Source organism: Netta rufina, assembly GCF_964035555.1.
Source record: "Netta rufina genome assembly, chromosome: 7".
NCBI lineage: Eukaryota > Metazoa > Chordata > Aves > Anseriformes > Anatidae > Netta > Netta rufina.
The window spans coordinates 4,402,406-4,423,980 of record NC_140130.1 but is presented as its reverse complement, the minus strand read 5'-3'; the positions used below and the strand labels follow the sequence as shown (position 1 = coordinate 4,423,980).

The 21,575-nt window shown below is 40.2% G+C and overlaps 1 protein-coding gene across 1 annotated transcript; it reads right to left on the bottom strand.

Annotated features, from left to right (window-relative positions):
• Positions 1-436: 436 nt before the first annotated feature.
• Positions 437-20,897, bottom strand: SIRT1 (sirtuin 1; the record flags this gene model as incomplete). The annotated part of the gene is made up of 9 exons (XM_084290146.1): positions 437-2,511; positions 3,531-4,088; positions 5,201-5,387; positions 9,492-9,571; positions 12,451-12,598; positions 15,586-15,738; positions 17,039-17,280; positions 18,440-18,556; positions 20,438-20,897. The coding sequence occupies 9 exons, from the start codon at positions 20,895-20,897 to the stop codon at positions 2,195-2,197; spliced, it is 2,262 nt and encodes a 753-aa protein (XP_084146272.1). The 3' UTR covers positions 437-2,194.
• Between the last annotated feature and the right edge of the window lie 678 nt (positions 20,898-21,575).

Here is a 21,575-nt window from a genome sequence, read left to right as displayed (position 1 = left end):
TGCAGGTTTCTTACATAAAGCTGCTCCTGGCTGACACTGTTGAAGGTTGGGGTGGAAGTATCAAGTCCCCAAATCAAAGAAGCTCTGGGCTGGGTAAAGAAGGGAAAGAGGGAGGTACAGGAATAAATACTATTGTTCAGTGAATACATCTACATGTAGCATGGGGCTTGAAAGGAGAGAAGTTGTTTCCTAAAGGATGAAATGGCATTGTGGTCCAGGATGTCATTTTACTGAGGACAGTGCAGCCTAGCTTAGTTCAGCCTTTTTTTTTCTCCCCAGGGGGTCAGATGGAAAAAGCAATTTACTATATAATACATTATCTAGGATATACCTTAAGACTTCATAGGGCATCTTTTGTTGATTTTTTAGGATCTAACTAGAAATTAACAGAAACCAGAAATCAAATGACGATTTTAATAGACTTTAGAACAGAGTGTACGAGTATAAAACACTGGTTTTGTATTTCAAAAGTTGCAGGAAGATAGCCAGTTATTTTAAACAGTCTTCTACAAAACATATGCCAGTAGATTACATAAAAGACACTATATACAATATAAAAGAGCAGAAAACAATCCTCACTGTAAAAATAATTTAAAACAAAGTATTTCAATTTAAAATATCTCCTATAGCACAAACTAATACATTGTGACATGCAAGTGAAAACTAAACATATTGCATTCTTTAGTGTAGGCAAATAAGAGCTGTATTAAATTTGGACAATGAGACAACATGCCAACATTTTTAGATGAATACAGAAGGCTGTTCTTAAATACTTATTTTCTGATGTATCTCACGTTCAAAGAACAGCTACTATACATCTTCCAAAATGTAATAATAAATATTAAAGCAAAGTATATGAATAATCTACATCGTAGAGATCATTGGGGCCAATGTTGAAAAAGTGGTTTATATAAAAATGCTGTTTCACTTACTACTGCACTGTGCAATTTCTACAAAATTATTCTAAAGGCTTGGAAACAATCTGCACTTGAAAATTTGCAACATCCAGTTTTAAGGCAGCCTAGCACTTGAAGATGCAGTGTAATAATTGGAGTAGCCGCTTTGCTTTTAAGATGCGAGTGGAGCTAGCAGGTGGAAATACGATTTTCCTAACCTGAGACATGATCTCAAAACAGCATGCTTCCAGGTTAGGTTGTTCATCTGTATTTTATCTACTCAGCGGTGTAAGCAGAACCGCTCACTATTTGAGCTAGTTTTTCCTGATTCTGTTACAGCTTTAAGTATTACAGAAAGATTTGGTTTTTGCACCTTTTCACACGCTGGTAGGAACACTATTCTGTACTCAGCCAAGCTTCCATGTTACAGAGCCTTGGCAATTTATCAAATACTATTTTTAATGCAAGCTGCACTATATTTGACTTTCTGTATACAACCTGAAAAACTTCTACCGTAGGGGATCCATTTTGTTTAAAATACCAGTATTCCAGTATTATAATTGCTAAGGAGCCAATGTCAACATTGCTTCATGTCCACAGGAAGTATTAAACTCAATAACTTAAGCATTTTCACAGCACTTCTTGATCAGTCTAAAAAACAGAGCAGGATTTTTCAAGTGCTTACTGTTTTGTTTCCATTTTTAACTATCTACTCACATTTAAGTATGTCTCAAACATACAAAGTAACTGTTGAAGCAAAAAATTAGCTGCCACAGTAGGTCTTAGAAAATGCCAGTGTTTAATGACAGACTATGCAAGACTGAAAAATTTAGCAGAAGCATAAGAAGGTTTTAAATAAACCAAACTGTTACAAAGCAAGAGGTGTGAAAATACCATTCTTTGGTCTAAATTAGCTGTTCCCTTTATATTAGTTTAACATTCCAATGGCTTTTTCAAAACTGTTTAAAAATAATACAAGCTGAAATTCATTAAGCAAAAATATGTATTATATACATGGATGCCTGATCAGACAGCTGACTTAAAAGTGAACATAGTGACAATTGTTTAGATATTCCTAGTACCTTTTAAAAAAAAAAAAAGATGAGTTAGTGTTGAGTGTGCAGTAATAGAATTTTATTGAAAAAGGTAAAAAACTAAGCATGAAAATCTGTTTTAGTTGTTTATAAACACTACATCCTTATGGTTTTGTTGCTCTAAATTCAGACGTAAACATTCATCCTGACATGCCAAAGCTCCTAATGCTGGTGGAAAGTTCCTGTAACCAGTCAGTGATCGCTTTACAATTTGTTGCTTGTTGGATCATTCTTTGCAGCTTCATTTGTATAAGCTGATTCATCAACTGCATCTTGTTCAACTCCATCTTCCCCAAATCCAGCTTCTTCTTCCCTTTCTGGAGCATCCTCATCCTCTATGCCATTGTAAAACTCTTCAATCTCACTCTCATCTTCCACATCTAAGCTCTGACTACGACATGAGCCACTTTCGCTACTACTCCCACAAGAGCTAGAAGACATGATATCATCTTCAGAATCTGAGTATACCTCAGCACCATGGAAAATATAGCGATTTGGTGGTAAAAATAGATACTGAGTACCTGAAACAGAATTTAAGAAGTCAGTATCACAGAATCACGGACTGGTTGAGGTTGGAAGGCGACCTCTGGAGGTCACCTGATCCAACCCCTCTGCTCAAGCAGGGGCAGCTATAGCAGGCTGCCCTGGAGAAGTAGAAAGCTAAAGTAAGTTACTCATACAAGATCTTGCAGATATTTGGTTACCTGCATAGATGTATTTTCAAAAGTCAAGCTTATCTGACAAATAAGGCTACATTAGAAATCCATTTATTTCAATGTCTCATTAGGAACAGCATGTAACATGCTTCACTGGAAAGCTTGGTATTTCTTCTCCCCACTCCCTCTGACACAAAACAGTATTTAAACTGTAATTTAGCAGTGCTTTTCAGTGGTACGTGTGTTCACAGCTAGATTGCCATTAGTTGTAACACAAAATTGGAACCCACTGTACGGAGTATTTGACAAAGTTTAAACAGTTGCTTTAGGAAAGTGCAATTCCTGGTTCTCCATCTGTACCGCGTTTCTGATGTGATTACTTGTTTACATCAGTTAACAGACTGCCTACTGAAAGGCTTCCTTGGCAAGTATCTTCAAATATCGCTTCAAAATCCAACTGTGCAATTTGCTTTTCAAATCTTACCACAGCTTCATCAGTCAGTCCTACGAGACAGCTACCAGACTGAAGACTGATGTATTGTGCCCACTATCTTAAAAGCCCAGGATCCATCTTATTTTTCTGCAAGTGCATTTGGAAATGTAAGAAGCGCTGATTTGATACTGAGCTTCAATCTCCTAACCTCTGATCTTTCTAGTAATCACAGATTAAAAAAAAATACTCTAAATTACAAAAAATGCTCCTATTGACTTCTCAAAAAGAAGAAACTCCATAACGCAGAAAAAGGTAGGTAGACACTTGTCTGAGCACAAATAACCACAGAGAACACTGATTCCCTCAAGGGCAACTTATTTATTGCTTCAAAGTAAGTCTAGAATAAACAATTAAAGTCACAATCTGCGGAATACTGAAATAAGTTACTCACCATCCAGCCTTTTGCTAATCTGTTCTTTTGCAGGTCTGTTTACCCAGCACTTCTTCAATATTTCTTTTTCTTTGTTTTCTCCGTTGGTGGTTCCATTTTCCTTCATTGTTTCAGAGTTCATTAATTCACTAGTAGCATTTTCAGGGTTTTCAGAGGATGTCTGTGTGTCCTGAAGCTTTTCCTCTGTGCAGCTCGTTTGAATTTCTGAGGCAGGATCACAGTTCTCTACCTTACATTCAGCTGGCTGTTCCGAGGACACCACCACAGAATCTGGTGGAGTCATTTGTTCTGGTGAACTAGAGTCTTCTGAAATGTTTAAAGGGGTAGGTGGTAGCTCAGATGAGTGCATTTCAAGCTCCTTGTGCGGTCGTGGAGGCTTTTCTGTTATTTCTGAAAGTTTTACTGAATTGTAGCAAAGTTTTGTATATTCGCTACCTAGCCTTTGACATAATTCATTGATAATAACATCACAGTCTCCCAGAAGCTCCACATCAAAGTGTAGATGAGGCAAAGGTTCCCTATTTATTAAGATTTGAGGCACTTCATGGGGGATGGAACCTGTACATAGGAAAGATAATTTAAAGGTAGTCGTTTGATAATTTCAAGGTAGTCATTTCAGCTTGACTTTTACCAGAGATCTAGTTAGGAAATTTGATTTCTTGAGTTGTTTTCATGCATTCACTTGCAATGAGACCAAAACAGACAGATCTGGAAGAGTACAATCAAGTCTTAAAACTTAACACCTCAAGCTGCTGTTTTGGTTATGCTTACTGTAGCCCAACTAGATTCTCTCCCCCCACACACTTCTTTTCCCCAGTAAAAGGTGTTTTTCTACTCCAACTAAGCTATGGTTGGTTGAGTGTTAAAAATATTATTAAAGTTAATACTATAACGTCTTAGATGGATTGCAGATATCCTGTGCATTCATTTGATGTACTTAAGTGTACACAAAGAATATACTGATGGTAACTGGCATTCCCTTAATTAGGGAAAAATATTTACAAATACAGCTTGTGCTGTATGGGGTTGCTCAACCCATTTCTGACAGTCAGGGCTCCCAAACCCACCAGGCTAGTAACCCAGTATTAATTCCTCAGATAATCAACTAATGAATCCAGTCCTAAGACATGGATGGAGCAATGGTTTGTGTAGTGGATCCTGACTTTCTAGTCTATGCCCTTCCCATCAGTCTGAGGGTGTTACCACAAAAGCCATGGATGTGGCGCTGTTCCTAGTTAACAGGAGGGGGTCAGCACATGCCCTTCTCAGGCTTGCACTGGGAGAGTTTGTTCAGTATGAGTAATCTTGCATTCAGTAGGCAAATAAGTAACCAGTGTAAAGTACTGCCTTTAAAGTAATTCTGAACAGATAGTGTGAGCTGGGAGAGAAATTAATTCATCTTAGAACAAAGTAATCAAATTCTAAACAAGTAGCTTTTTGGATTATAATTTCATTACCTTCACATCCATATTGTGCTTTGAGCATAGAGAAAGCACTTAGACTTTGTTACTTTGTCCATTTTGCATTTCAGCTTTACATTCCTAGTAGAAAACTAAATACTTAACCTAGTTTCTTCACCGAATCAAGCCCCAAGCCATTCTTAGAGCTCTTAACTGAGAATTCAACTTTGAATCAAATTTTAGAAGAAATTACCAGAGATAGTTACTTACTTGGAATCAATGCTACTGGTCTTACTTTCAGTGAAGACCCAATGACAATGAGGAGATCAACTTCATTTTTGTCATACTTCATGGCGCGATGGAACTGCTCAGGTAAATTCTCTCCAAAGAACACTATGTCTGGTTTCATAATGGCAAGCGGTTCATCAGGTGGACATCTGGGACATCTAGGAACAACCTGCAGTAGAACAGCTTAGATTACCACTGTGGCTGTGACCTTGAAAACATTAGATTTGGGCAAATCAAGGTGACTTATTTTGGCAAAAGACAAGGATGTTTCAGTGATATTTCCTGATTTTATTTTCCTGTGGATGTACAGATAAGTACATTTCTTAGCCTAGTCTGCAGCAAATGGACACAGAAATGGAACTAAGGCAGGAATAAAGACGGAGTCCTTTTCATTCAAAATGGAGAAACCATGAAACTGCACCACAGTTCTTATCTAACTAAGCCAAAGTCTAGAAGTCACGCTCAACACCAAAGTCTAATAACCTCCTACTGGATAGGAATATATTTCTCTTGGGTTAATCTGAAAAAAAGCTTTGATTTCACTATCAGTTTCCATTACACAGTCTGATACAAAACCCTTCCTAATCAAACAGTATACTGTACAGCTTCACCTCTCTACTTCCTTTTCTCCTCCAAAAGGAGAATGTTACATGCATAAAGCAACATGGCACTGTGGCAGATGGCTAGCAAAAAGCATACAGTACAAGAACATGGAGCAGAACTTTTGGTCTCCATTTTAAGCTTCTCCAATTCCTCCAGAAATGGAGCAGAGGAGGTAGTGGGGAGTTATGTTGGTGGAGAAGCAGGTTCCCTTTCCCCTCTTGAAACCAGAGGGTTTTCTGGCCACTTTCAACTCTTTCCTAGGACTCTTTCAGGGAGAAGAAGCAAAAAGGTGAGTGATGCAAGTATATACAGGCAGAACTTATTACTGAACAATTGTTCTTTCAAATAGGAAAGTTCTCTTAGCTATACTCTTAACAAGTACAATATCCCAAAATAAATCTAAGGAGCTGTAATCTTATAGCAGTCTTCACAAGCAAATTAGTGCTTTGTAAAGGTGTAAAGAGATGTGTACTATCTATTGTAATAGAACAACACATGAAAGATACATCAAAGAAGACATTTAAACACAACTCCTTCTTGTAAACAGGCTATGTACAGAAAAAGACAATACATAACTGTTTAAACCAAAGAACCAATTTATTGATGTCTGCAGTGTAGCAAAAGACAATGTTTTCCACATGAGAAAGCACTGCAAGCTAAAGGCCTTCCTCTGTAGGAAGGACCTTTAGCTTGCAAGGCTAAAGGACCTAATCAAAGGACCTTTCCCAAGGTTCAAGTCTTTGAAGTATCTAATCCTTCTTCGAGGAAAACTTTGTATGAGAGATGTGTAAGAAGCACTGTAGCACAAGAACTAGGAAGCAGTATAGAGAAAACCATCACCTCCTCCAAGCTAAAAATATTAATCCACATGCTAAAGGGAAGCCAACTTAAAAAATTGCCAAAACACAGAAGATGGACAGGATGAATCTTGAGATTTTTTTCCTTGGATCTCTACGTATTCAAAAGACAGCGAATAGCACACAAGCTTCTCTGAAACTGTTTACCCTGCTGTTTCATCTGTTGAAAGTAGTAATGCCTTCTTTGCATTTTAAATTGCAAGATTAAGGAAATATATTTACTCTGTATTAGGAGGAAGATGAAATGAAGATCTCTAACTTCTAATTTGGCTAAAAAGACCAAGCGATAGTAATCGACCCCAACCTCTCCTGCAGGAATTCTAATGACATTGTTTAACGGATCTCTGTAGAGCAACTGATGTCCCTATCCAAGATGTTTGAGTTACTGTAAGGGGCCCATAAATATGTTTCAACACTACACTACTCACCATCTTCTCTGCTAATCCTCAGAAAGGTCGTCAGTAAGGGGGAGATCTATTCCAAGAGCTGAAATTGATACCAAGAAGTTAAGGCTAGATAACTGGCCACTCAGTTGCCTAGGATTCTCTTTCCCTCCAGAGGCAGCACTTCCCCAGAGCCCCACCACCTCTGCTGTTGTACTCGTCTAACCACAGAGAACTGGAATTCCTCATGGGCTATTGATGTTATCAGTATATCAAAAACAAAAGTAAAGATTATCTTGGTTTAAGAACATCCAAGGCCAGTTGCATGTTTTCATGGTCCTTCCTAAATCTGAGATGCTTTTGCTATTTCCTGAAGTTGCCTAAAATCGTCAAAAGCAAAGTGAAATTCGTATTTTTGGAAGTAACAGAAAATTACTATCAAGTTGTTTTTTTTTTTTTTCCTGTGTGATTTATAATGGCTGCTGCTTCTTATCCAGAAGGATGGTTGTATACAGCAACCTAGAAAAAGAATCACGCTGCAGGGAACTAGGGCATTCCATTTGAACTGGCCAAAGAATGAGGAGCAGCAGCACGAAATGGGTAGTTTTATAACCAGATGTTCTTAATTATCAGCCTCTAATATGTGGAAAGGAAATCCTGACAGAAAGATGCTAGATAATTTCTTGTAAAACACTTAGGACTCTAAGGGGAAGGACCAGAGGAAAGGAAAGATAATTTTTTTTAATGGAAAATGACCTGGGGCCACATATAACTGAACTTCCAGGTAGTGAAGGACAGCCTAGAATAGAAAGTGGACTCAATACTAGGACTGAAGTTGCAAAACCATTTTGTGATGGGGAGAGCTTGTTAGAGAAACAGAGCTGTTGAAACGGACAATGGTTTGTTTTGTGCATATAGAACAGATTTCTTTAAATATCTAAGGAACCAAATTCTGTATTCTGGAGAGGTAACATAAAAAGAAACCGCACAGCACCAGTTTGGGAAGTGGAAACTATGAAATAGAGATGATGGGAAATAAAACAATTGTTCTGAAGGCATAAAGAAGGATGTTTTTTTCTTTCAATAGCTCTATTTCTTGTTGTGTGAAATTATATTCAGCAACAACCATACGAAATTACTGTTCTGCACAGTAACAGCCAGGGCTTCCCTCTGACTGAGATACCCAGCAACCGTACTGTAAGAGCAGGGCTGACAGATTGCATGTCAGAGGTTTCTTCAGTCTTGTTCTTCGAATTCAAAGCCCTCGTTGTTCTCACTGTTCGCAAGTATTGCTACGGGCTTCTATCCCCTTCCCCATACTTCCTCTGCTGGCCACAAGCCATCAGGGCAGAAGTTCAGTTCCACATATAAAAGTACAATGATTCAAGCCTTGTTAGGAGAAGGAGTCCTGACCACTGATCAAAACAATAAACTACAACATGCTTAGGAAGAGTTGTTCAGAAGGAAAACAAGAAACAAAGCCCAAACCCCAACCAACTGGCTTTGAGGTAAAGGAGTAGCAAGCATCTGTAAGAAAACTCTCAGAAATAAGGTTAATAGCAAAGTAAACCACATTTCAAACATCCAATATTTCAATGCTACAAAGCCTAAGTCTTATGAGGTTGGCATTTCTAAACGCTCTCATTGAGTTCTGTTTCAAATGCAGTACTTGAAAGATGTTCTCTTCATGTTTCTCATTTAAAATTGCAACTGTGGACTCCATCAACCCACAACAAAGTCTCATTCCACTTATATAAACAGGATCTTTTTGATCATTATCTCTGTTCCTTCAAAAGATAGGGAATGAAAGCAAAGAGGGTCCAACCAAGCCAAAGCTTATTCTAGTCTGACAGAGCAGAACTAACTCCTGACTTGGCTCTGGAGCACTTCACACCCAGATGTGGGGAGCTGGGAATACAAAACAGTTCACAAGTCCTAGAAAGTACACATCAGACATTTCATATCCTTCTCTCTGGTCAGAGGCTGCTTTATACTGCGCAATTTCTCCATGCATCATCTACAATTTAAACACACTTTTAATGTACGTAAATGCTCTAAGAGCAACTGATGTTATAAATAGCTAAGAATACTTTCTCAGTGTGATAAGAGTTCAGATTAGCATAACACAGGTATAAATCAAACTTCCTACTTACCATTTTAAGCTCTACTTTTCTCAGAGTCACCATTAGAAATGGACTATGGTTTTGTTCTGCCTTTTTCCCAATACCTCACTTTGCAGTGTAGTAATTGAGTATATTTTTAAATACTAGAGCAAATGCTAAAATACAGATAGGAACATACAAAATACACGGGAAGATGCTTTTAAGTCATGAGTCTTTTAAAAACAAATGCAGATCTTTTAAGCAATCAATTTTTTGTATGTTTTAAGAGTTACTTATTAGAAAGCTGCAGTGACTTTTAAGTTTTTACCTGATTGAAAATATCTCCTCGAACAACTTCACAGTCAACTCTGTATTTACAGATCAGGCAGGAAGCTGTTGCAAAGGAACCTAAAGGAAAAAACCCATATGGTAAAAGTAAGGAATATTCAGTAATTCAGGTTCAGTCTTTTTGCCGATGATGTTATGACACAAAGGCTATTATATTGCAGTGCTAAATAAAGACAAAAAAAGTCATTAAAAAATAACTTAAGAGAAAGATGCCTGTGATACTAGAAGGTAGTTCTTCCAGATGTTAGTCAGGAGCAAGTCTGGTTTAGCAGTAGGATATCCCGCATGCATGATAACAAATAATACTGCATCGTTCCTCCAAACTGTGCAAGCATTTAGAGTCTAGATCTCTAATTCCTAATGGCAATAAAGGGCAAGAAGAAAGCCCTGCTCTCCCACTGCGACGGAGTAACTTAAAAGGTGGCGGAAAAGTCTCTTCTAAAGGAAACTTTAAAAAAGGTAATAATTAAGATATTGGAAGTGTCAAGTATGCGCAGAAGGTGGGAACAGCTAAAAACCTGGAAACAGCTAAGAACAGATGCTCAAGACTAGACATTACTTGCTCCTCATATGGTATGTCACAGACACATCTGTCAGACTAGCAGATGCTCCGAGGCATCTGTTAGCACCTACTTCCAACACTATTTTTTGATTTTTTTTCCACTGTCAAAGGGACAAGAGCAAGAAGTTAGGCTGCCCCACATCCTCTATCATTCAGCTACAGCAATGGTAAGGAGTATGATCTAATTCCAGATGTGTTGGTTGAATGCAAAAGGCATTTTAGATTCACGAACTACATGTAAGATACAGCAGTTCTCATACTAGCGCTTTGCTGTAGTTCTGTGGCATGAAATATGTTGAAGTGTTCATATGTAAACTCCCCAAGCCATTCCAAGGTTCCTTGCCATTGGTACACTCATGATTAATTTCAAGCTCTCACAGAGAGACAAAAACAATAAAGATACAAGTACAAACGCTTAAACAACAGAACTTCAGTTTCTTTTTTGCCACTACCATTAGTCAACTAGCATTTATTACTGAGCAGCATAACTGTAAGTCAGATAAAGCTTGATAGACTCAAAACCACCAGTGCTACTTTCCAAAAGCTGCAGATTCTCAAAGTCCACAGCATTTTTTCTACTGTTACAGGATATACACTAAAGCTGGTCTGAAATCTGATTACTGTAGCATGCAACTGAAAAAGTGGAAAGTTTGAATGTGTCAGTGATGTGCAAAAACACAACCACACCAGAAATTCATGATAGATACCTAACAAGGAATGATAACCAAAATAAAATGCATGATACACTGAGTACGTATGGAAACTTACATTAGATTTGGGTTATTCCGTGAGCTGGATTCTATGGTATGCTCTTTGGTCACCAGGACAGAGCATCACATTTACTATGAATAAAGCAAACTGACAGATCTGGCACTGAGCTAAACCTTGTAGATAAGGAAGCCAAGTGAGTTTGCTCCCTGGAAAAGGTTGAATTAGACTCTCTAAGAGCCAGTCACAGTTAATGGGTAAATTTTTGATCTCTAGTACCAGGCTGGCATCCCTGAACTGCTGACAGCTGAGACAGAGAAGAACAGCATATAACTTTCTCTAGATTTTACTTTGGATACTGTGAGAACAGTAACAAGTGGGTCTTGTTCAGGCAGAACCAACTATCCCTTCCCTCTAGCTGTTACCACTGTTGGAAATGCATCCTCCAACATTTCATTCTCTCTCCTTCTTGCAAGGAGCATGAACTGACTACAACAGCTCCCTGTAGTCTTACTTTGAGATCAGGAGTTAGCCTACTGTTAACCTAGCAGTTAATCTCTTCAGTTCCAGTTCTAATGCCGATACCAGCATTAGGTCAGGTCTTACAAACATCAACGCTGCTTTTAAGCAATTTATTTGCTGAAATCTGAGTGATCTATACACGCACTCCAAAAAGTGTTTTCTTTGCTTAAAAATGGATCCTTGACCTTTTAGCTTGACATTTGCAGTTTTTTCAAAAAGGAAAGCATATCAAGCAACTAATTAAAAGATTCCACTTAATTTGGCATCATAATTAGAGAATGTTTGACACTGAAGGTGTAATAACGTGATGTTCTGTTCAACAGCTGATTAATCTGTAGTATTTTATACATAAGGTAAGTCACTGAAGTGACAAGGTACCTTGAGGTTTCAGTGGAATGTATTCTAAGCTAAACTCCATCTCACTAACAAATTTCATACTGTTCTCATATGTAAATATAAAGAAACACCAAAAACATAATAAAAGGGAAGGTCTAAGCTTGTGGATCTTCACTGATGTAAAAGGACAACCATTTATCAAGCATTATTTCTGAAAATAGTATTTCCGCTTGAAATACCTCTGCTTAAAATACTTGAGCTAACTTACAAAAAAAAAGTTGCGTTTTCAGCCTGTGAAGTACACAGTCCTGTAAGTAGCAGAGAGACACATAGACTACGTGTCTTGGCTAAACTCATCCTTGTCTGGTCCCTAGTCTTCCTGCTGACACAATTTTCCATTCATTCTCCTGTTGAATTTTAAGAAGCCTGGTGGAACATACCAAGAAACACTTACAAGGAACTCTAAGTTTTTCCTGAAGCTATAATGGAAAGTTAAAATTCAGGAAAGTTTAGTGCATTTAATGAAAAAAAATGCAATATACGAGAGTGTTGGCTACAAACATGAAATTGGGCTTTACGGTCTGATGTGTCTGAAGAAAATGTTTCTCAACCTCTTTGTTATTGTGTTTTGTTATTCTATTGGTAATAATTTAACCTAATACACTAAACTATTTTAAAAGCAGAGTACTTGTTCCTGATAGATGTCAATTGAAGGAAGCAAAAATATCAATCCCAATAGCAACTACCTTGTTACTTTCACCAGTAAACATCATTTATATATGTAAAATTAAGTGAAACTACCATCACTAACCATGACACTGAATTATCCTTTGGATTCCAGCAACTTGTTCCAATGTGTCTATGTTCTGAGTGTAGTTGCGAAGTAGTTTTCCTTCTTTATCCATCAAAGCTATGAACTTGTGACAGAGAGATGGCTGGAATTGTCCTGGATAGATTTCCTGTGGAATTCAAAAAGTACATTAGAAAGTGTATATGAATACAAAACTGCAGCAATTTACGCAGACCTAAACAGTAGGAGCCGCAATTATGTATTTTCTGTAGTCATCCCCTTTGCATTTTGCCATTTCTCTCAGACCCAACTCTTCTTTCAAAAGCTGAGCTTCTTGTCGTACCAGGATGAATTGCTCCATGTGGAAGTTGGCATTCTGGTCTTTGTGCAGCACAAAGCAAGGTCTAGGTCTGTCTTGGTTTTGAGAACTATAAGAAAGGAAGGTTGTTTTTCCCTTTTGTCAAGCAACCTCAGTGTTTGCTATTAGAAACATGCATGATTTAACAGCAGTCAGATAAAAATTGCATGAGCAACTTGGATTCTAGTCTTTTGGTTTAGGATAAACAGATTTTATTCATCAGCAGTATCAGCAGCCGTTCATAGGAAATTAATGCCCAGACAACAGAACTACAGATTGGACATAAAGTGGAAGGCAGGTGGTACTCAGAGCAGCTTTGCAAATTTAGCCAATTACAACAGCCATCAATTAAAACCTTATGGCTCAGCAGAGCAGTTCCAAAGGCCCTGAGAGATGCTCAGCCTTTCCATGAGCTCAAGGCAGAGTAAAAAGGCATTTAAGGAGCATACTGCAAAAAAGGGGTGCATTTTTATAGAATGCTTGCTCACAGTGAACAAGGAGCCAGCCAAAACGAAAAATGAAGTGTGGGTACCCAAATGAAGGAACCACTAGGAACCTCTGCCTAGAGAGGACCACCCAGAGCAGTTCCTCCAGTTGCTGTGTGACCAGGAGGACATCAGCAGCAGCAACTGTCTGTTGTTCTGCAGCACTTATTTAGAGGAGGAACTTGGATTCCAGACCCTCTGCTCTCCAATCACTCTCACCACTGAGCCTCACCTGGAAAAGGCAGGCCTCGATACAGCAAGTTAGCAAGGCGCAGGCTGCTGCCTGCCTTTACCAGGAGGCACTTAAAACTGAACCACAAGTTCTAGCACAACAGTGGACTGTTTGATTTATCTTTGTGACAGCCCTGCTTTGGCTACCATATAGTCTAACAATTAACAAGCAAAAGAGGCTTTTCAAAAGTATTTGTTTTCCACAAAAATATTTTAAGTTACTCACGTTGCTGAAGCTATATTGGTCTTGGTACATAAACTGCAGCAGTGATCATTGATTGCTTATGGTGGTATCACCTGGATTGTAACTAGGCTACTACACAATTATCAGATATTTGTGTGGTCTTAAGAGCTTCTGTATCTTTGTCTGAACAAGCAAGATGTGCTCTGCCACCACTAGCCATACAAATAAATACACAGGAACCAAAGGGAAGGGTCGTTCTGGGAAATTAGAAAAGTGTGAAAGGACAGAAGGCACTGAAAAAGTGGAAGCAGGAACTAAAATGAATTTTTAGCACTAATGGTAAGGAAAGTGAGATTGACTAGAGAATTAGAAATGCACGTACGTACGGTGATCAATGGCAGACCTCTTGCCACAGATATACAAAGACAAAGGGAATGAGGCAAACGATAGTGCACACTGGGAAGTACACTAAACATAGAGCAAAGCCCATGTACAATAAATGTGCCTTAAAATATATGTACTAAAGTAACAAATTCATCTCCAAGTCCAAATATGCTGAGTAAATTAACCATTGCTCTAGCAGGGTAAATAGCTTGCAGAGTTGCTATAGTTTCATTTTATTTTTTTTTTTTTAATATCCGAAGTGCTGACTTGCCACGAACTTGCAAATCTATTTGGCCATTCTTTGCTTCTAGAGTTAAAGGAACTTAAAGATTTCATGGAATAAAGAAGCAATAATCTAGCTAAACCACAGGACAGAAAATAAGAACTTATTTCAGGAAAAAAATAGTAGCCAACAGCATTCTGGTAAATGGGCATATAGGAAGACTTCAAAGGTTGTTTTTTTTTTTTTTTTTAATTATTTTGATATTAAAAAGCCAAGGTACTGAATATACTAATGAACATCAAAACGTGTTAGAATCTGGGTAAGAGATGTTCAGAGAAAACCAAGCAACTGAGGCATGCGTTGGTTTCTCTTTTCCAATCTCTGGATCAGTAACAGAGCAGTAGTACTAACTGTGAGCAAAGGAAGGAGAAAGTGAGCACAATCAGCAGTGATAGGTTTTCACCAGTCCTTACTGGTCCTGTAGCAATTTTTTTTTTGTTTCTCAATAGCTAGAGTTTCTATATTTCCTTCTTGTCTCAGAGAGATAATCCCTGCATCTATAATTAAACTGTTTATCACTATCATCTTTATGTAAACTGCTACATCCTTAGATTTTTTTTTTTTTTAAACTAACACAATCCCTGTAAAAAGACTTGAATTTCCTAAGATGTACAGAACCTTGTGACAACATCAAAACCTGAAACAAGAACAAACTCATCAGTGCATGAAGCTGCTTTACTCCTCCTAACCTTAAATACAGTGATAAAACAAGAGTAAGTTCTATGACATGAAACAGCATGCCACAGCACTGCAAATTTATTTTTCTGTTTTACTTATGTGTGGACCAGAAATTTCTCTTTTTTTTTTTTTTTTTTTTTTTTAAGTGAATGTAACAGCAGCTAGGAATATTGAGGATTTAAGGCTTTTATTTATCCTCCCTGAAATCAGAAACACCAACTGGAATGGTTGTACACACAGTGAACTTATAACAGAAACAGTTGAAATTTGCTTTAAAAAAAAGTTGCTAAGTCTTTTCCGTAAGTCTAATACATGGTTGCATACAATGACTAAAGCAACACTGAGGATATAAAATCAATAGATTGCAAAGAACTGCTCAAGAGAAGAATCAACACACTACTGAATGAGATGTCTCATTAAAATAAATTCTATCTTTTTAACAAAAGACAAAGATACCATTTTGTTAACAGAGTAATTCAAAATCTGAATTATATATCCTAATACTGTTATTTGTCTTTACTGACCAAGATAAAGAACGGCTGGAAAACCATACCTTTGCAAACTTAAAAAATGGCCTGGGATCCTTTCTGAAGTATTCTATATCAAACATTGCTTGAGGATCTGGAAGGTCTGGGAAGTCTACAGCAAGGCGTGCATAGATGCCATCTCTTGATCTAAAGTCAGGTATTCCACAAGACACAGACACCTGAAATATATTTCTGCAATAAGCAAAACTACATATTGGACACAAAGAGTTACTGTGATACAACGCATTTGGGAAGCCACATCCCTGCATTCTCAGCGCTCACAAACATGAGCAACAAAACCAGCCTCAGTTCCATGCATCTTTTTTTTCCTTTTTTTTTTTTTTTTTTTTTTTTTGACTAACCGAATTTTCAACTCAAGCAGGAGAAACAGCACGAAGTTTGATTACCAGGTCCCCCAGAAAACTTTAGTACAACCCATACATGCAGTATTAGGACACTAGAACTTTTAGTACTGAAAGCCCTGTAAGAAGGTAAGAAGTGCACAAAAATTTAACATAAGAGTTACATTAAATATGTCTTACTGATCACTGAGCTGCTAACTTAGCTTGGGACAAGGTGGTTCACTTTTTTTAACACATGCTAATGCAGTAACAGAATAGATTCCTGCTTTTGATGAATAAAACGCTTCTGATAAACTAAGCTAAGCACTGTAGTAGTCTAAGGCTAATTTATTGCCCCACACTAGCCCAGAATACTATAGGAAGAGGAGGGGAAACAGGTGTATGATAGCAATCATAGGAAGAGCAAGAATGGATAATAGAAATAACAGTGCTTTTCTGAAAAACTGGTCTGAGTTGGATTATCATCTTTCTGAAGTGTCACACCCCCTGTGTATGACCAACAGAAGCAAAAGATCAGTTTTCATACCATGATCAGGTACACAGGTATAAAGCTGCAGATATACAACAGTTCAGGCATTGTTTAGTGAAGCAGTGAGTAATCTTATTACCATCACAGTGTGGCACAAAAAGTAATATTCAGTCTACTGAAATCCAATCAAACTCTTTGCAGAATCCAACCCCCTCCTTTTTTCTTCCCTTTTCAAGTCCTATTCTTCTAGTCCCTCTAGCTCCACCAGGCATTTTAAGAAATCCACTGAGACTTTATTAGGAAAGTCATTACCTTTGTTTGAGATGAAAAAAAGACTAGGATAGAAAATGTTCTGGAACAGGCAGATATAATTTTATTTCATAATTAGTTTGCATGAAAGCAATTGTTTAAGAGTTTAAGTGTTTAACAGTATTTTCTTGTAAGAAGAGAAATCTTGTCATTTCCAATTTAAGCTCCAATCTTGCAGTGTGCATCATTCTAGCAGTCAGCTTGTATCTCCTCTTCCCATCTAGCACAATTCTTTGATTACCAGCATTGCCAGTGTCAGATCTGCATGCTGTAAAGCTTTGGATAAGAATTTAACCATCTCCCTATATATTCTCATACTGTCATTGCAGGAATACATACCCCAGCTCCCGTCAAGACCATTATTTTTTTGCACTCTTGTAAAAGTTTCACAGCATCATCAATAGTATTGATATCTTTTCGCTTTTTTCTTTTTGGTGGTTCTGAAAGAATGTTTATGACAATTTGCCACAGCGTCATATCATCCAGTTCTGGTGGAGGGATTGTTTCTGGCAGCAGGTCTTTCAGAATTGTTCGCGGGTCTGTACCTAGCATGAGATGTTGCTGAACAAAAGTGTAAGGACCTAAGAAAATTTAAAAACAAAGCAAAATGGAAATGAACTGAGCCAAGTATTTGATGCGATTGTGATCATCACTCTATTGATTAATGCTTGCCACTTCATTTTATTAATGAAATTTAATGCCCTGTTCATATTCGTCAAAATTCTGAAGTGATAGCCTAGCTAGGGTTTTATAATTATTTTGTGTTAATCCATGGAGCATTTCCTAGGAAATCAGTCAAGGTAAAAATCACAGCTCACAGCAAGCTTGATGGCTCTTAGAAGCACTCACTTGGCAACTTGATTTTCACAATACATCTCTATTTCATGACTTCATTGGTGTTTTTCCATAGTTTCACAGTGTATACACAGAAATTAGTTGAAGAGACAACAAACATGCTTATGCTTTTTTGTCTTTCATTGAGACAAATGGGCCCACCAGTCCATGGATTTGTTTTATTGTTCTTTTAGTTACCTAACACTAATCATTTCAGACACAACCTCCTACAGCCATCAGTCTTTCCAAAAACACTCAAGGCAGTAGAAGAAAAAATAAATACTAAGCTACACTAAGAAAACTATCATACATGTTTAACCACAAGGTGCCAACATTGATCCTGTAATGATGGGATCAGTAAAGAGAATGTATGGTCAGATTTTAATTAAAATATTTTGTTGCCACCCTGTCCCACAGGAGTCACCAGTGACCTCACCAGCAGAGCAGTTCTCACCTCTGCATGAGGCAAAAGCTTTCTACCAAGGTCCTATGCAACAGATGACATCGGTTTCAGAATTATTAGTCCGTGTATTACGTAGGACAGTGGGCCCTACAGTATAATTAGTCTAAAATTGTACAAGTGTTTCTTGATCCTTAAAGTATGAATAATACTAAGTAAGCAAGAAATATTCCGAACAACTTTCCAATTCAATGAGTTTGCATTTATGCCTTTAACATGGATCATGTCAGGATTTCTACAGAAAAAAGGTGACATTTTAATCAAAATACAAATTCAGGTTCATTTTTAAGTTCCTTAGGTATCATACAGGATACAGGAAATAACTAATCTGATGAAAAACAGTAATTGCTATTTTTTTGCAACAGAGTAAGTCATTTGAAGACTAGGAAGAACTCAGTAACTGTTCAACAGTAAACAGGATCTAAGAACATTATATAGGCTTCTACCTATACGTGGTCTTGGGGTCCAATCACTAGAACTTGCATGTGAGGCTCTGTCATCTTCATCACTATCACAGGAGTGAAAACCATTGGCTATGATTTCATCACTAAAAAGAAAGTTATCTGCAAGACAGCACAATGACATATTACAACACTTGAGCCAAACGGCAGTTCATATATCACAAAATCTGAAACTGCACGCTATTCAAGTTGATTGCAATGAATTACAAACCATTTCACCATTTAAACACTGTTTTTTGAAAGAAGTTAAAGATCTGCTAACAAGCCTTGGGTTGAATGCCAGATTTGCTATATTAATACTGGCTTCAGTGGGCTGGATGTTGACCCGAGTGAGGTTTTCATTCTACAAAGTGCTGGGCACTACGTTTATTTGCATGTTCCAGCAATTAAAATTCTTTTCTCCAACAGTAATACGGAATAAAAATCATTGCACCACCACTTACAGAACAATATTTAGCTAGGTTATTAACTAGGTTATAAGAGCAAATTTAAAAACAAATACAATTGGACACAATTGAGGTGCAGAATTTTGTCTTGCTGACCACAGACATGTTTTTATGCTATTTCAGCTATGACAGAAAACGTGCTACCTTGAACCACCTTCACTAAATTTATCATTCGTTTTACCTTGCAGTTGGTCTGGCGTACATCGCTCAGCTAGTGGCCTTGAGCCAGAGTAACTCAACCTAACTTCATCATATGTCAAGAGTAAGAACTCTAGAGGGGAACGAGATACTTGTTTTACAGCGTGCAACACTAACCCAATGTTTAAGGAGAAATTCAAGTTTTAACCTGAGTAGTTCAATACAATAGAGACCACTGAGCTTTTCTAACAACCTTTTCTATTAGAAAGACACATCAAGTATAGCTTAATTTGCTGAAAATCTATGAACAAATGAAAACAAGTTTCGGTCAGTCTCTAAGCAAAGAATCACTACAATAGTTTTTGACCTCTACTTGAATAAATTCCTACAGTATACTAGCTAGGTTACCTCACTTCACTCTTAAATAAAGGCCACTGCAAGACACCACCATATTTTATTCAGAGGTTGTGTTGTCCTGTTTTCCTTTATCACATAAATTGTATAAATTACTCTGACTAGAACGGAAAATGGTAGAGGACAGAAATTTGCTTTTTATTGTTGTCTTGCTCTAAGAGCACAGAGGTGCTCTTCTGACTACTATTTCTTATTTCTTTATATATATTTACAGCATTTCACTTCCGTCTCATGATGCACGGAGTTAGTGAACATCTTATGCAAAGATGATTATGAAGGAAAAAAAGTTGATCAGTACCCATCAGTAAGTGTAACGTTATACTGCAACAACCTTTAAGTCTCCTGTGTATAGAATCAAAGTCTACATTGTTAAAGACTCATCACATACGGGTCGCACTGTCTTGTGTTTCTGAAACATGACAGATAAACAGCCTGAGGTAACAGCCCAAATCGTAACGCTCCCTATGGATTCACCTGGCTCCTCAAAGGGAAAAAGGGATCTTGCTAGAAATAGCCAACAGAAAGCAAAGCGTGTCTGAGAGTTTTAGCAAGTGGAGCAGTGGGCTTCTCATCAGGCATTTCTAAGGCACCATCGGCTCTCCCGCGCTGTTCCAGGGAGGTTTTTAAGCAGCGAGGCTGCTCCGGGCGCAGCACGCGGCGCCGTTCCCTGTCGGAGAGCTTTGGCCCCGAGAAGTTTGCTCTGGAGCTTCACGGAGGAGTTACCAGATCTCCGAGGAGTTACCAGATCTTTAGCATCTCTCAGCACAGGCCAGTGCCCCGGCCGGCCGGGCGCTGCCTCCCACCCTCGGCGCGGCCGCCCCGCAGCTCCCCGCCGAGCAGCGCCGCCCCCGCCCAGCACGGCCCCGCCTCGCCCCGCACCGCGCACAGCCGGGGGAAGGGACGGGAGGGGAGGGGAGGGGAGGGAGAAGGAAGGGAAGGAAGGGGAGGGGAGGAAGAGGAGGGGAGGGGAGGGCCGGGTGCTCACCGGGCTGCGGGGCCTCGGCCGCCCCGTTGGAGCGCTGCCCCCGCCCGCAGCCAGCGGCCGCCTCCGCCGCGTCCTCGCCGGGCGCCGCCTCCGCCCCCTCCCCCCGGCCCCGCTGCCGCGGCGGCTCCGCCCGGGCCAGGCCCCGCCGCCCGGCCCCATTGTCCGCCCCGCCGCGGCCCCGGGCCGCCGCCGCCTCCCCGCCGAGCCCCGAGCCCTCCGCCCGGGCGCGGCCGCCGGCGCCCGCCCGCTCCCCCGCCGGCTCCCCGGGCGCGGCGGCGGCAGCGGGCGGCGGCCCCGCTCCCCGCTCGGGCCGCGGGGCGGGCGCCGCGCCCTGGCCGCAGCCGCCGTCGTCCGGGGCCAGGCGCTGGCGCTTGGGCGCGGGCTCGGCGCTCGGGGCCGCCGCCGCGGGGCCGCCGCCGGCGGCGCGGGCCCTGAGGAGCGGAGCCTCCCCGTCCGCCATCTTGGAGCAGCAGCAGCCGCCGCCCCCCTCCCGCCCGGCGCAGCGCGCAGCAGCGCCGCCGCCACAGCCCCCTCCCCCCCCCCCCCCCCCCGAGGGAGCGATTTAACCCCGGCACGTGACCGCGCCGCCGCCCACGCGGGCACCCGCCCCGCGGAGGCCGCAACAACAACAAACCGCGTCACGTGACGGTGAGGGGGGCGTGCGCGGCCGCCGGCACGTGACGGGCTCGCGGCGCTCAGCCCTCGCGCGGCGGGGCGGCGCCCCCCCGCCTCCTCCCCCGCCCCGCGCGCCGTGGTGCTTGCCCGGCACGTGACCGCCGGCGGCGCGCTCCCGCCAAATGGCGGCGCGGGGCCGGGGGGCGCGGCGGGGGCTGCCCGCAGCCAAGGGAGGCTGGGGGGGGGGGGGTTTGCTTGTCCGGCTTGCTGCGATGTCTAGGCCCTGATAGGTATCATACGTTTATCTTCTCTTCCACAATTATGAAATAAAATAAGCTCAGACAGCTCTGTAAAGTGCTGCGTGCATTTTTGCTTTCCAAAACCCCCCTTTTTTTCATAAATGAGAAACGTTGCATATATTGCACCTACTTCAGTTTTGTTGCCCACCTGCACATAAATCTTGACCTAAACTTCATGGATATAAATTTAAATGGTTTTCTTTAATACCACAGCTTAATGTCAC